At 37.2% G+C, this 14,857-nt stretch overlaps 1 protein-coding gene across 4 annotated transcripts in view; it reads left to right on the plus strand.

Moving 5' to 3' along the window:
• Positions 1–7,680, plus strand: part of LOC129566596 (uncharacterized) — a 157,883-nt gene extending 150,203 nt beyond the window's left edge. For 3 of the 4 annotated variants that reach the window (XM_055442682.1, XM_055442681.1, XM_055442683.1), the window contains 5 exons: positions 1,995–2,195; positions 4,005–4,197; positions 4,338–4,480; positions 4,595–4,830; positions 5,049–7,680. In XM_055442682.1, the coding sequence (XP_055298657.1) occupies positions 1,995–2,195; positions 4,005–4,197; positions 4,338–4,480; positions 4,595–4,830; positions 5,049–5,634 (1,359 nt within the window). In that variant the 3' untranslated portion in view covers positions 5,635–7,680. The remainder of the gene's footprint in view (positions 1–1,994; positions 2,196–4,004; positions 4,198–4,337; positions 4,481–4,594; positions 4,831–5,048) is intronic. The other variant, XR_008687745.1, reaches the window with a different exon arrangement.
• Positions 7,681–14,857: the final 7,177 nt, after the last annotated feature.

The following is a 14,857-nucleotide window of genomic DNA, read 5'->3' on the forward strand; positions in this document are numbered from 1 at the left end:
TTTAAGTAGAAAACAGAAATGTAATGATTGCTGCTCATCAGAATTGCGTTGGTCGCCGAGCCAATGTTTATATTTAATTTCCAATAGTTCAAACTTGGTTCGAAGTTTTTTTTTTCGGTTCTCATTCTTCTATGGATTGCATTCACCGAACGGTGAATTGTTTTCATTCAAAAGTTATTCCATTTAGTTTTCGATGTTGTTTCAATCAAAGAAAACACCAAACTAACTTGCCATGCGTTGCGAGGCCAATTCCGGCGATGATGAATTGTTCGATAGATTTATTGACACTGCCCGTTTATCGTTCAGCTACTTCGACGGTGTGGGTACGTCGATTTGTGTACGCTCTAATGAATTTATTGAAATGTTTCGTAAGAAAACTTTGTTTTCCAAGTTCATTAAATCGTGCGTATTATTTTCTCATTAACAAAAATAATGAGCTTTCTTTTGTGTTGTGACAGCAAGGGACGTTGCTGATTTTTGGGGTTACCAGCATGAGTTTGTGTGTGTGTGAACCATTTGATTTCATCTGGAAACTTTTTGAATGTTTTTTTTTCCCTTCGGTTTTTGTTTTAAATCGAGAGAGTTACATGATTATGGTCGATTTTTTTCTGCTCTTGGTTTTGTCGAGGTTACAGCGAATCAAATGCATTCATAATTATATATTCATTTCATATTTGGCTGCACAAAATGCCAACCACAATGACACATCATCGTTCGCAATCGCAAATACGAATCATGCGATAACAAGTTATACGTGCTGCATGCCATCAGATTTGCTAACGTCATCGGCACCTAAGCTCAAAACCAACTCTCTGCTGCTGCTGCTGCTGCTGCCATCGACGACGACTGGCACCCCGGCTGGCTGAGCGGAATATCATTGTCGCCATCATAAAATGAACACATTTCTGAAATGCACACAATGAAACGCATGATGACAATTCAAATGAAATCACCCGCCTTTTGTTCCGAATAATCACTTCGTTTTGCGGCTTTTGGTGAACATTTTGTTGTTACCAGTGTTCGTTTTTTTTTGTGTGCCGTTGCTGTTGCGGGCTGCTCAGTCATTTGAATTTGTTATGGCATTTCATGCTGTCAAGCTCAAGTTAAACGAATTTAGAAATGAACTCTGTGTGAATGCATACTGCGAAAAATGCTGCAAATGCTCGAGAGCCAAACCGAAAGGGAGAGAGAGGGAGAAAAAAGGAAATAAATGGAAAAATCAGCCAACCATTAATCGTGCTCAAAAACTCAAATATAGCAAATTTGTACGCAATCAGGGAATTCGCATGTTCCATGTGATATGTATGCTTTTGCTCATCCATAGCATAGCGTTTACGGCCCACTCTTTGCTATCTGGTCCTTTGCGAATTTCAAATGTTTGTCATACAGACCGTAATCAGGAGCGTAACGTCATATGAAATAGGTGCGTGGCGATTTATTCTTGTGCGAATCGTGAAAACGTGCTGGATATATATCTATCGCGCAAACCCGTAACGGTTGGCAACACACAACCAGCCGAAAAACTTTTTGGCGTGGATTTTATGTGAAAATTGCATGTTTGTTGATTGAATCAGAAACATGGCATAAATTTGGCTTTGGTTAATTCGGTTAAAGTTAAACAAAGAACGACCCATTGACTGATTCAACTGCGTAAAGCGTTGACTGTCACTGGGGAATATGCGACCGAGACAGAAAAAGAGTCACAGATACACCGCAACTGCAGCAGAATAGCAATCGTCAATATATAGCATTTGAAAAGTTTTCAGTAACGAAAACCCCACCGAATTCAATCAATTAAACTTTCGATTCTCTTTTAATTCGAACCTCAATGCGTCTTTTCATTAGCTGCCAGCTCTTCGTTTGCCTTTCAAACCATCATCTGGCGGCAATAGACGAAGTATTCCTAGCTCTATCTAAATTAATTTTGTTTCATTTCCTTTTCATTCAACCACATGGCCACATCACAAAAAATATGTGCATATAAACACATACAGATCGGGACGAATAATTGCACAGCTCGGTATCGCACGTTGAGCGGTGGCATTGGAGAGTCACCATCGTTGTCACCAAGCCCGTCGTCTGATTATGATGATGATGAGACTATCACGAAACAGCATTTGCCCAACTTGAACAAAGCGAAACGGAATGGAACCCATAAAGGAGCCATAATTAGCCAAAAAGTGACCGTGCATCATGTAAGTACATTCATTTTAAATGCATAGAGTAAAAGTAGAACTAACAATTTGCAACAATATATCCATTTGATGTGTTCCGATTTGATGTCATTCGGTACCGAGCCCAAAGAGTATTAAGTGGAACAAATATCCCATTTGATTTTGTGTGTAGCGTTGATGGGTTTTCGAATTGACTGGCTTTTTTTTACGTTCAGTCTTTCCTGATTGCATACACCACAAACCAGTAAACACTTTGGTTTATTTTCTCACCCATGATCCCCCGGAAGTAGTGAAAACAACCAAAAGATTCTGTTTGCGTCTCTCGTTTTGAGGTTCTTCGATAAATCGAAACGAATCAAAGTTTACTGTGTGCTGCTGTTGCTTTTACTCTCGATTTTTCTTGCGCTAATTCACGGGTACACAAACACACACAGAGAGAGCGAGAGAGAGAGAGAGCAAATATCGATCCGTGCACAAAGTTCAAAAAAGCACGTACTTCGAATACGCGAATGAAGCAATTGCAAAGGGAAAATCTAATTATGTATTTGATTTCCAATCACAAACATACACAAGGATATACGCTTTTCACGCACCCAAATGGAAGGGAGAAATCCTCTCCAAAGAATAGCAAACTAAAGCGAATCGAAGAGTTTTTGTTTGTGTGCAATTACTATTGCGACTGTAGCTGAACACTCGAATCCGCATTTGGCACAATTCAATGCCATCAACCGAATCCATTTGCGCAAATAAAACACTACACTAGATTTGCTGCGAGACTGTTAATGATCCAATTCTTCGTGTGATTTCCGTTTCTCGGTTTCGGCTCGGGTGCTTTGTGTTATTTTTGTTAATGTTTACATTAGGCAAACAATCGGTTTTTCATTTTATTGTTATATCATCCCTTTTTGCATTTTCCGCACAACAGCAGCAGCAGCAGCAGCATCAGTTTTGTGTAGAGCGCTAGTCTCAAAGCGTGTCACTATTCGAATCTTTATAATTACCTCTTGTGTTTATATTTTCTGTTTTCTCTTTCATGCACATTTTGTGTGTTCTTCGAACGAACGAAAAGCGAAGAGAAAAAAAAACCCAGCTCGCAATAAAATCCCGAGAAAACTGATTGCAAATAATATGCCTGGTGCCAGCGCGTGACGATACTTCGTAAGCAATTTTTATAGTCTTGCCAGTTGCTGTTGTCAGATTCTTTCCATTGAACCTATATATTCCTCACTCGACTCGTACTTGACAACCTCTATATGCTTGAGCTCATGGGTTTTTTTTTCTTTCCTTTTCGACGAATAACCGAAACTATATGACTGTGTCGTAAAACTTGTGATTTTGTGCACTTTTGCATTTCTGAATAATCACTAAAACTGGTTTTGTTACTTCGCTCATTCGAATGACGACCACCACGACACTCCAGTAAATTCTACAACAAATTGAGACGTAAAACGTCCGCTTTTCCCCACTAAACTGTTGCGAACAAGTGAAAATAACAATGCGGTCCGAGAAAATCTTGGCCGTAAAAAAACGCACAATCGGATGGTGTTGACGTTTATGCTCTGTTCTAATGCCAGTGGATTAAGCTGAGGCGCACACAAAAAAACAACAACACCAGAGCAAAAGAATAAAATGAAACAATAAAAACCACGTCAATAAGCGCCACACTTCGACATCGTTACATAAACTGTGTTAATGATAATGATTTTTACGACCGGTACTTTTGTCGCAAAATCAGTCGTATTGTTGCGTTTCAACACAAATCCACACGCCCATTCACAACCGTTCTCGTTTCATTAATTATTTTTCGTAAAAATTCTATTTTTAAAACAGCCCAATGATTTGCGCAACTCACCAAAAGAATTGAAAAAGTTCAACGAAACAAATCGAAAATTTAATGGTGCCAAGGATGTGTCGAGAGATTTTAGCAATTCACAGGATAATACAGATCGAGGCAGTATAAGCGATCAAGCGTTTGCATGCTCGGCAAGCTCAGTGGAAAGTCTACCCAGTGCATCCGGATCAAGTAAGTGTTTTTTATTTCGCTTTTGCATTGTATTTTTTTCGATTAAAAATGTCAAAATTTCACACTGAATCAATTGAATTGAAACTATATTCATCGTTCACTTAAGATACGCCACTAAATATGATTTTGGTTTTTAACAGGCACACAAGCGCTTGTGCGACCCGGTAGTCCGAATAGTTCAATATCTGAAGATCGCATCAATTTAAAACAGCCGATTTGCTTAGCGAAAGCTTTAGTTGACTGCTTACCGAGCTCTTATGACAAAGAAGCGCTACGTTTTATGGTTAGTTTTGGCTTGGGCTTTATAGATTATGCACACATTTTTTTTTAGTGAAATATGCTTTACTCAATTGCGATGTGATTTGTTTTTTTCTCTCGTCTTAATTTGCATTTGCAGAAGGGTGATATAATCGAAGTAATATCAATGAATGCATCGGGAATTTGGCGAGGTAGATGCCATGGCCGTTTGGGTCACTTCAAATTCATCAATGTTGAAGTGTTACCAGATCAACGATGCGCCAATAATGTGAACACAATTAGCCGAGGGGCCAACAATGGAATTCCCACATCCGTCGAAGATTTGTTGGTTCGCATTGGCCTCAAGGAATACACGTCGGTTTTTGTGCTCAATGGGTAAGATTTTTTTTCCCTTCAACTTTTGACTTGAAAGTTTTAACATTTAAATGGAAATGGTTTTCATTCGATTACTTGCTTAGAAATTGGGTTTCAATTTATGAAATGAGAGAAAATTGTCCTTTAGATAGATTGCACATAGACATTCTGGCAACTACTGGCTCAAAGTTTAAATAGCGAAACTAATTAAAACCTTAAAATTTTCTCGCTCTATTCAGGTATGAAGATCTTGAACTTTTTAAAGAGCTTGAGCCAGCTGATTTGGATTATTTGGGAATAATAAATAACGATCATCGTGCCAAATTGTTGACAGCCGTTCAACTGTTGCACGATATCGATGTGATTTCCGATGGTGATGTGGCCGGTTCAAGTTCCGAAAACGATGAGACCCGTTTCAATCAAATAAATAACAAAAAGCATGGCACATCACCATTTGGACGGCGTCATTTTCCACGTGATTCAGGCTGCTACGAAGGTTCACCCGTCCCAAATGTGAACCAATCGCATCAAAACACGGTTATCGACGAATCGGCCAACAGTTTGGATGATGTGGTCGCTCAATGTTCCAATGAAATTTTGAAGCGTGTTGAAAGTGCACGTCGCATGAAAGACGAAAAAACTGGCAGCATTCCAATGAAGGGTGTTCAACGAATGGCAAAGAAAGGTTTGCTTGGCGGTGGAACGGTGTTGGGTAGCAATGGCGATGACACATTATCACGTGGCGGTGCATTGAGTGAAAAGTCCAGTGATTCGGGTGTAAGTAGCAGTTCACTATCTTCAGGCCCATTGAAGAATAACTCGTAACGTCATCGGTTATTAAATCAAACATTGTTATCAAGCTAAAAATGTGCACGCGCATAAACCGTGCACAATAAAAACCAAATCCCCAACGAACTAGAAAAATGAATTGGTACGCATCAAACGAAATCAAAATTTCGAAATTCGAGTCTCCAGTTGAACCATAGAAAATGTGTTGATATTCGATAAAGAATAATAATAAAAACGAAACGAACGGAAAATACGATAACAATCGTCTGCACTCGAGAAGAGAAAATGGCCGAAATAAAAAAGAAACAAAAACAGAAAATAGGGAGTGATTATTCAAACAGTAATGCTGTGATTTGTTAAACGATTTAGTTCAAATGTAAAAAGATCTATATATATAACTGAAATGCATGAGTTTACTTGTATAGAGAAAGTGAGAGAGAGAGAGAGAGAGAGAGAGAGAGAGAGAGAGAGAGAGAGAGAGAGAGAGGGGGAGAGAGAGAGAGAGAGAGAGAGTGAGAGAGAGAGAGAGTGAGTGAGAAAGAGAAAAAGAGAAAGAAAAACACAATTGGAAATAAACGCAGTGAAGCATATAGGAGTAAAAAGCAAATGGAAAATGTTTTCGCTTTGTTTGTTCTCTTCGGTTTGCCAGTTGCTTTCTGTCAACAACAACATCCACATTACTTTTGTAAAAAGTTTTTTAGTGTAAATAAATTTCATAAATTATTATTTAAATCATATGCAAATGGGAGTCGAAAGCAGCGTGAAAAAAATATAGCTGCTGAATGTAGGCAATCATATGAAAACTGTTTGCGTCAGGATGTGAGACGGCATTGGAATGAAACGAAACGAAACGAAACGGAAAAAAACAAAATCAAATTCAACATTTTAAACGTTAAACAGCCAATTTTAGTCTAGAATAAATAGCTTAAGTAATCGTCATGTCATAGATTGTCACGAAATCGAAAATGTCCATCACATACCGCGGTAGAGATAGGAATATCGAAATTCAACCAAAACCACGCACCCTGTCTGTGTGCATAACAATGTGAGAGGTTTTAAATGGTTTCTGGTCGAAATCTGGCCAGACAATGAAGCCATCCGCCGATAAATAAGAATAAAAAAAAAATGATTTTACACATAACTCAGACGCAAATAAAAAAAAGACAGAATAAATTGCCAAAATGCGCAAACAACAGCGATTGATGTCGTCATCGCGTGCGTTCTTAAAACTCATAGGAATCCAAATAATTCTCACTTTTATAGAGGCACCAATCAATTCTCCCCCACACACAAAAATACACCAATTCTCTCATGCGTACACATAGAAACATTTGTCCTTTTTGTCGTCGGTCGATGGAAATAATAAATAGAAAGAAGCAACAGAAAAAAAACACAATCGTTTACACTCACGTAACGCTAAACGTATGGGTTTTTAAACGATTTTTAGCCAAATGCTACGATTTCGAAATAATATATGCGTCAGCGACATTCGTACATTTATTAGCATATGACAATGACATCGAAAACCGTTTCCATGTTCATAAATATCATTCATTTTTACTCAAATTCCACACACACACAACACTCACACACACACACACACACACACACACACACAATTGTTACACTCATATTAGATCTGAAGAACTATAAAAATACATAATAACGATAACTTTTATCAAGTAACGCAACATTTTATATATGTATTTACAATATTAATGTACGATAATAAAATTACAACAACAACAAAAATATCAGACAATGAATCTAAGGGAAAATAGTTGAAAGTACACGTTCTATCATAGATGAAGAAAATAAAATCAAACAAAATTATGAATATATAAATAAAAGTATATATGTATTGTTAAGCTAAAAATTGAATGGATATGTATAAAAAAAAACAACAACAACAACAACAACAACAACAACAACAGAACAAAAACATACTTTTAGTCACCACAGAGGAAAGAGGAAAAGAAAAATGAGTGAATCGACGCAAAAGCAATAAAAAATAAAAGTATGCAAATTCGTCAATATTTAGATGAGGAAAAAAAATAACAATAAGTGAATGTGGAAAGAAAACCGTTCATATTGATTTATTTGTATCTATTTATTTTAACTTTCGTTATTCTATTTTTATCATCTTTTTTTTCTCTCGCTCGCATTGTAATAACACAATTATTAACTAAAAATATACAACAAAAAAATTCAAAAGTGAAAAAAACGGAATTGTGTTTTATTTCTACTCAAGTAAAAAAAAATTTAGTGTTCTAGGTGGTGACATCGCTGCAAATGGATATCGTGCAAATGAGGTATGCTCAGTTGGCGTTGTTAAATGTTTATTGTCATTAGAATCAATTTCGTTCTCTTTCGGCTAGATCGATGTGAGAAAATTTGAAAAGTTTGACATTTTATTTTATTTAAAATCCGCGTGAATTCCCAACTGAAAAAGGGCGAACCACGAATTAGTATAATTAAACAGCCGAGTCAAACATGTGCCGCTTACCGATACCGATAAATAGGGTAACCCCTAGCGACAGAAAGGAAACCACAGGCGCGAACCGGGGAATAAAGAAAACAATAAAAGTCAAAAGACGACGACGCTGTATTTGGAAAATGGTTTTGCGAACGCGCTTCAGCTCTGGTAAAATGTTTCGTGTATCTGTGTGACGAACGACGTATTTTCGGATTACGTGACAAATGAGAATTTATTCTGGCATTATCGAAATGGAAGCGTTAGCTTCGGAAAAATTGCCGTTATTTTCAATTTCAATTTCAATCGCTATTCGAAGCGCCGCTCCTTTTTTTCGATTCTTTTTCTATTTGAAATATCTCAACATTTTGCATTTTGTTCCGTCACATTTGCTTCAATCACAAAAACCATTTTTTTTCGCTTCTGTTTTTTTTTTTTGTTCAGAGTCGTTGCGATGTTTCCTTTCATAGGCTTGACAAAACAAAACAAAAAAACTCAAAGCACGCGAAAATTACAAAATGGGAAAAATCGCAATAAAAATCGTCGCCCATCGCAACGTATAACGACAATTCATTCATTCACTTCATTCCGAATGAACATTTCTCATTTTGGATCATTGATTTATAGGTCTTCGTCTTGCGTTAACACCGTCATCGAAAAAGAATGAAAAAAAAACAACCTTTTCGTGAGCGCGAAACATTCACACAATTCACGATCGGTGCAGAAAAAAAGCAGAACGAGGAAAAATCAAGAAGCATGTACGAATGGAAAACACAGTGTATTCATTCGGTGTGTCGGATGTGAATGACAGTTAATATCAGATTATTTGAGTCATTTTAAAATGTACTGTTTTTTTTCTCTCTTCTTTCGATTGCAACATTTGAGCTGAAGACGTCGATAAAAAATATGGGCGCCATCAAATCAACGATTGCGTATTTTTCTCTGTTCCGAAGAAATGTGTTTAGAATGTCGAATTGAGTGAGCAATGGAAGCGACGAAGAGCTGCATTTGTACTTGGAAATTGGCAGAACGATTACACAAGTGGATGTGTGTTTTTGCTCTGTCGCTGAAGCAGACATTGGTAACAGCACACAAAACGGTTTTCGTTTCGTCTATTTAAATGAATGTAAGTAACATTTGTTGTCGTTTGGTGAGAGGAGCAGAAAATTTTAAATTTATGTTTTTGTTGCGATGAAAGAGAGTGCGCTGATGTAGGTAATGGTGCTAAAACGGCTTTAGCCCATACAAAAGCTCGGATTTCGTTCATGAACACACAAAAATTGCTGCAATTCCAATCAATGTTAAAAATACACTCGATAGAATTTGTCACATTTTACATCTTGACCGAATGGCCAGGCAGGCAAGCTATCATCATACAAGATATTTGAATTTCAATTTCACAGCGACAAGAAGAAGGAGACAACGACGAAGACGATGATGAAGAAAAAGTGGTTGTTGTTGCAAAGGAGAGAGAGAGAGAGAGAGAGAGAGAGAGAGAGAGCAAAAAATGTGGAGAGGCAAAAAAAACGACTTGATTTTTTATGCAGTTCAAATCAATGTGTTTTCATGGATGTCGTTAATGTTGTATATTTAAACGAAAACCGTTTGAAAGGAACGACAGCCATAAAAAAGCACACGACTGAATGCAAAGCGAAAATAAAGTGCTGAGCAATAAATTTATTTTACGAGTGTCGTCCGTTCAACGAATTTTCATTCGTTTCAACATTTTCTGCTGGTTGTTTTCTTTCTCTTGCTCTTGGTTTCTCTCTCAATCGCTCTCTTTGGCTGCCTCTCGTTCGGTTCAGTGTGTGGAGAAAAAAGAAGAAGAGGCTATCTCTCTTTCGGCCACTCATGCTCGAGTATCCATGCTATACGTGTCAAGTTCGTTCTCTCGTCACTTATGCATACCAGTAGCAAATATCTGCTGATGTATTGGGCGTTTCGATTTAATAACAACCACCTAAAGACATTCAAGGAGAGCTCTGGCGAACGACTACGACGAATGCGACAACTACGACGCACAACCTGAAATAATAGATGAATTCGATTTGCAATTTAAAGGACGGTGTCTTAAGTTATTTTTCGTTCTGGTCTGCTACAGAGGGAGAGATAGAGAGGCAGAGGAAAAAATTGATAAGAATGAATCGTAAATTTAAGAGCATTGGTCTGCCGTTGCTGCTGCTGATGTTTTTTTGTCCTTTCTTTCCCATCTCTCTCTCCCTCATTTTCTGTCACGCTGAATAATTTATTAAAGATGGCAATCCCCATTGAATTTTAAATTATTGGTGCATTTCTCGAGCTGGCAAAATATGTCAATGATGAAAAAAATGACTATTGCAACTAAAACTCATTGTACGAAACCGAACAACCGCTCCAGCAGCACTGGAGTGGGTGGGTATGAATGAAAATACCCCAACCGGATCTCTTTATAGATGGATTATTCGCTCAAAATTTATACATGGATTTTGAATTTATTTCATTTTATTTAAATTATTTCGTTGGTTCGTCCATTCGTACGTTCGTTCATTTGCAGAAGAAAAAAAATCCATTGGAAGAATTCGCCGAAAATGTTCTTTTGGTTTAACGAAGGTTTTTGCCGTCTCTTTTTCTCTCTCAAGTTTTGTAGATTTATTCCTTGCCATTTTTCTCTCTTTCCCTTTCGTTCGCATTCGATCCGAGAGGAGTTCGTTTTTTTGCTTGCGGTTTATTGAGATTCGGCTAAATTATATTCTATTGTAAATAATGTCGACAATATGAATATCTATCAAGGAAAAAAATGTCTCGTTGTGGGTCGACATGGGAAATAAACGCGACCACAAAAATGAAGTCCTCGGAATTTCTTTCTGGGATGCAAAAGCACATAAATTGTGGTTCCACAACCCGGAGACGTAGAGAACGGAAGAAAAAAAACGACCGCCCATATAGATTCGATTAGGAAGCGAGCGAGCGAGCGAACGAAAGCGCGCGTAAGAAGAAAATAACGAGCACACTGTAGGGAAAATTTAACAATTTTCCAAATAATACATCATGTTTGCGTTGCTGCAGCAGCTATACCATCTACTATGCCATAAGTAAAGTCATGTTGTGCTACTGCACCGCATTTTTAACCAAGAAAAAAAACATTAGAGAAGAGAGAAATACGCTAGTAGCGAAAAAGTGTCGTCGAAAATTATGTACCATTGTGTTTTTTTTTCTCGTTTAAGAAAACGTCATTGCAGGCTTTTTTTCATCGGAAGAAATACCATTCACTTGAAAGTATTTACATGGTGCATCATTGATTTTCTTTTTTGTGTGAAAAAAAATAAACTCTGAAAATGTTTCGAGTATATTGGTTCTGAAGATGCAACTTAACGAAGAGGCATCAGTTACTTGCGCCGCACTATTAGTGCATATAATTTGACATGTATGTTTATGTATCCAATAACCCATTTTGGTGCAATATTCTAAAAAAAAGCTTTTGCGACCATATGCGATTGAAACCGAGTGAACTGTGCTGAAAGTCATTACACAATCTCATCAGAATTTTCATAAATATTCAATAGGTATGTATGTGTCCGGACAAAAATACAACTTGCTGCTTCAATGCTTGCATCTTCACTTGTGAATGAGACATATAATCAATGTTTATCACCATTTTCGTCCGTAAATACGACGTGTGCGAGACTCGCACTGCAAGTGTGATTTCGTTTCTTCGCCTGTCTCGCGAATGTTATTCTTTCGAATTTGCCATATGAGTGTTTGGCATATCGAAATGATATAGCTGTTTCATCTGTCTGCCACTTTTCCACCACCATCACCATCATCATCATCACCACCATCAATGTAATGATGATAAATGTGGAAAAGCCGCTTACATAGATGATTTTCTTCACTTAAACTTGATTTATACACAATATTTCCTCAAATCATTTCCTCAAAAATTAATGTGTGTGTCAGCAGTACATCAGTACATGCCGTGTGTCGTGTGCATCTCAAGTCAGAGAGAGATGGAGCGAGTGAACAAAAAAGGATATGTGTCTTCCGCGTTTACTTGATCGAGTGTATTTTTACGTCATGTAGAGAACAAGCATGCATGATATACGTTTTATGACATGTGAATATTATGTTTGGTTATGATGAGTAAATACTATACAGGCGAAAATGGCAAGAAACAACATGGATTCGTACATTTAGTTCCCGATTCAACGTATATGTGTGTTTAGGTATACAACACATTTGAAAGTGCGTTTGCGGTGTTCCTCATTCCCAATGGTTGAAAACTGCCAACATTCAACGTTCTTTCTCAAGACACTCTCTAACGATATTATTATACATTTGATTAAATTTCCAGAATGTTTCCATTTTTCCCTCAGAATTTGTTTACTTTATTTTTCTCTCCCTCTTTGTCACTCTTAAGATGACACATTTCTACTTTTTAAGCTTTTTGCCTTTAATTTTTCTTTTTGACATCGCAGTGGCTTTTGTATGACCGAATGGGTTTTATTTTTTAAGTTTTTCGTTTTCATTTCACGTCGCTGTCAAAAAGGGAAATCGGATTAAAACTTCTTATTTGTTTCTACGAAATAAGAACGGAAATTTTAACCCAAACTAATGTTTACCACAATAAATATATATGCTTGGTTTGTTGACATATTTCATGATATATCATGATTATACCACAAAAGTTACAAAAAAATGTCATCCCAATTCGTACATTCTAAACCATTTTATTAAAAATTCATCCAATTTATTGGCAACAAAGTGTCTGAATTTGATTTTTCGAACTTACACTTAACAAACTGAACTCACCCTGACCGAGCCCTTGACATTGTAAATACCCAAACGAAATCGGTAAACATTGAAATTCTATGGGAAAAGTCGAAATGTTCGAATAGACATAAAAATTGATAGTAATCGCGGTGACAACAAATGTTTTTATGGATTTTCATTATTTATTGGCTAAACGATGTGAGTCGCATGTATTGCTCGGCTAATAATTCAATCGGCTCATGAAACGACGATAAAAACGAGTCCATATCATTGTTGTAGTAGAATAAATAGAAAATTGAATATCGTATGCATCCATCGCACACATCATTGCACGTGCATGTCAATGTGCGTTGAGTTGGATTCGTATCACGTTCAGTTTATAGCTCTGTTGTATCGCACAACTTGTACACTGCCATTCAGCGAAAACTGCCTAAGCAAACAGTGAAACGAAGCAAAAACATGAATTGGCAGCCAAACCGAACAATGGACACGCACACACGAACGTATTCGCAAACCCGAGCACTACTACAGGGAAAATAGTGTTTTAATTATTTTCAAGAGCAGACAAATTAATGACGTTGCTGTAAATTCGATGCGAATGATGTTTGTTTTTAAATAAATTGGTAAATTTTTTCGGTGCTTATGTTTTTTCTTTGGGTTCAGTCTAAATGCTTATTTCATTTAGACAAAAACATTGTGCTCATTCAACCGTCGCAACAAAAAGATAACAACAATCCATGCCAATGCTGATTTATCTTCACAATTTACCGACGCAAAATATACATACATCGAAATACATTTGCCATGGAGTAGATATGATGCGTCGGTGTTACATAAACACTCAAAAGAATGACAAAATCAGACCCCGCACTTTTTTTCCTTTTACTCTGGTTGTGTGTGTGTTTTTTTTTCTGTGCTGGCTACGATCGAAAAATGTTGAACGCAATGACAGCATTTTCATAAAGCAAAGCAGACAAGTGGAAAATTAAAACACGAACCATTCAGTGGCGTGCCAAAGAATCAGACTCCAAATCTATCCGAATATGTTGTTGTTGTTGTGTACGAAGTGGCTTTTGAAGCAAACCCGAAAAAAGCGAACAAAAAATACAGAGAGAGAGAGGGAGAGAAACTAATAAAATTGAGCGTATTATTCGTTTTGTTGGTGAATGCGATTATTAATGGCAGATGCATAGCGAGCAGCGATAGAGTAGTGGGTAATATTTTTACGTTAACTGTAACGAAGTGTGATTTGTGCCACTGAATTTGCCATCCATATAGCTCAATGTTTTGGCTTGTGAGTTTCCGTTTTTGTGTGTCGGGTTTTGTTCGTTCGTTCATTCGTCCTGTTCGCTACTTTGATTCATGACTGTGAAGAGTCATGGCATAATTTGTTTGGAACGAGAGCAAGAGCAAGAGAGCGAGAGATAGATGTTGTAGCTATTCCTTCGGATGCAAGCAAAGGTCCATTTCTACGTTGAAATTCCAATTATTTCCAGCATTTCGTTTTCTTTTAATGCATTTCAGGGTGGGGTTTCTTTCGCTTGGCATATCCCTCATTTGTGCACATCATTCAAATGCAAATCTTCTTTAAATTAAAGATTCGATTTATTTGTATAGCATTATATGCGGCCTCAACCTGTGAACTACACCACTGTGCGTACATGTATTTCGACCGGCAGCAAGTTGAAAATGTTAATGGGGAATCAAAATGAGAATGGCCCAACTAAATGGCACACCGGAGAGATGAATGTACGCTTATATTGGATCTAATGCATCACTGCTAGAAGATACACGGTACAAACTTAAGCTAAGATAAGATAAGGAAATGGAAAGCGAAGGGAAACGAAGAAGAAGAAGAAAAAGCAAAAAAAAGAAAATTATGTGCAGAGCGCACATAAATAACCCAAGATGCTAGACAGTCAGATTATTAATTAGCTTAACGAGTGCACCCGAACGAAACACAGAACACTTGACTTACAGTAAAATATTATGGCAAAAATGTTCCACACGCAGATACGTCAGGCGTGTGTTGGCTGC

The sequence above is a fragment of the Sitodiplosis mosellana genome, unplaced genomic scaffold (genome assembly GCF_009176505.1).
Source record: "Sitodiplosis mosellana isolate CC-2019 unplaced genomic scaffold, AAFC_SMos_1.0 Smas_scaffold_3, whole genome shotgun sequence".
In the NCBI taxonomy this organism is placed as follows: domain Eukaryota; kingdom Metazoa; phylum Arthropoda; class Insecta; order Diptera; family Cecidomyiidae; genus Sitodiplosis; species Sitodiplosis mosellana.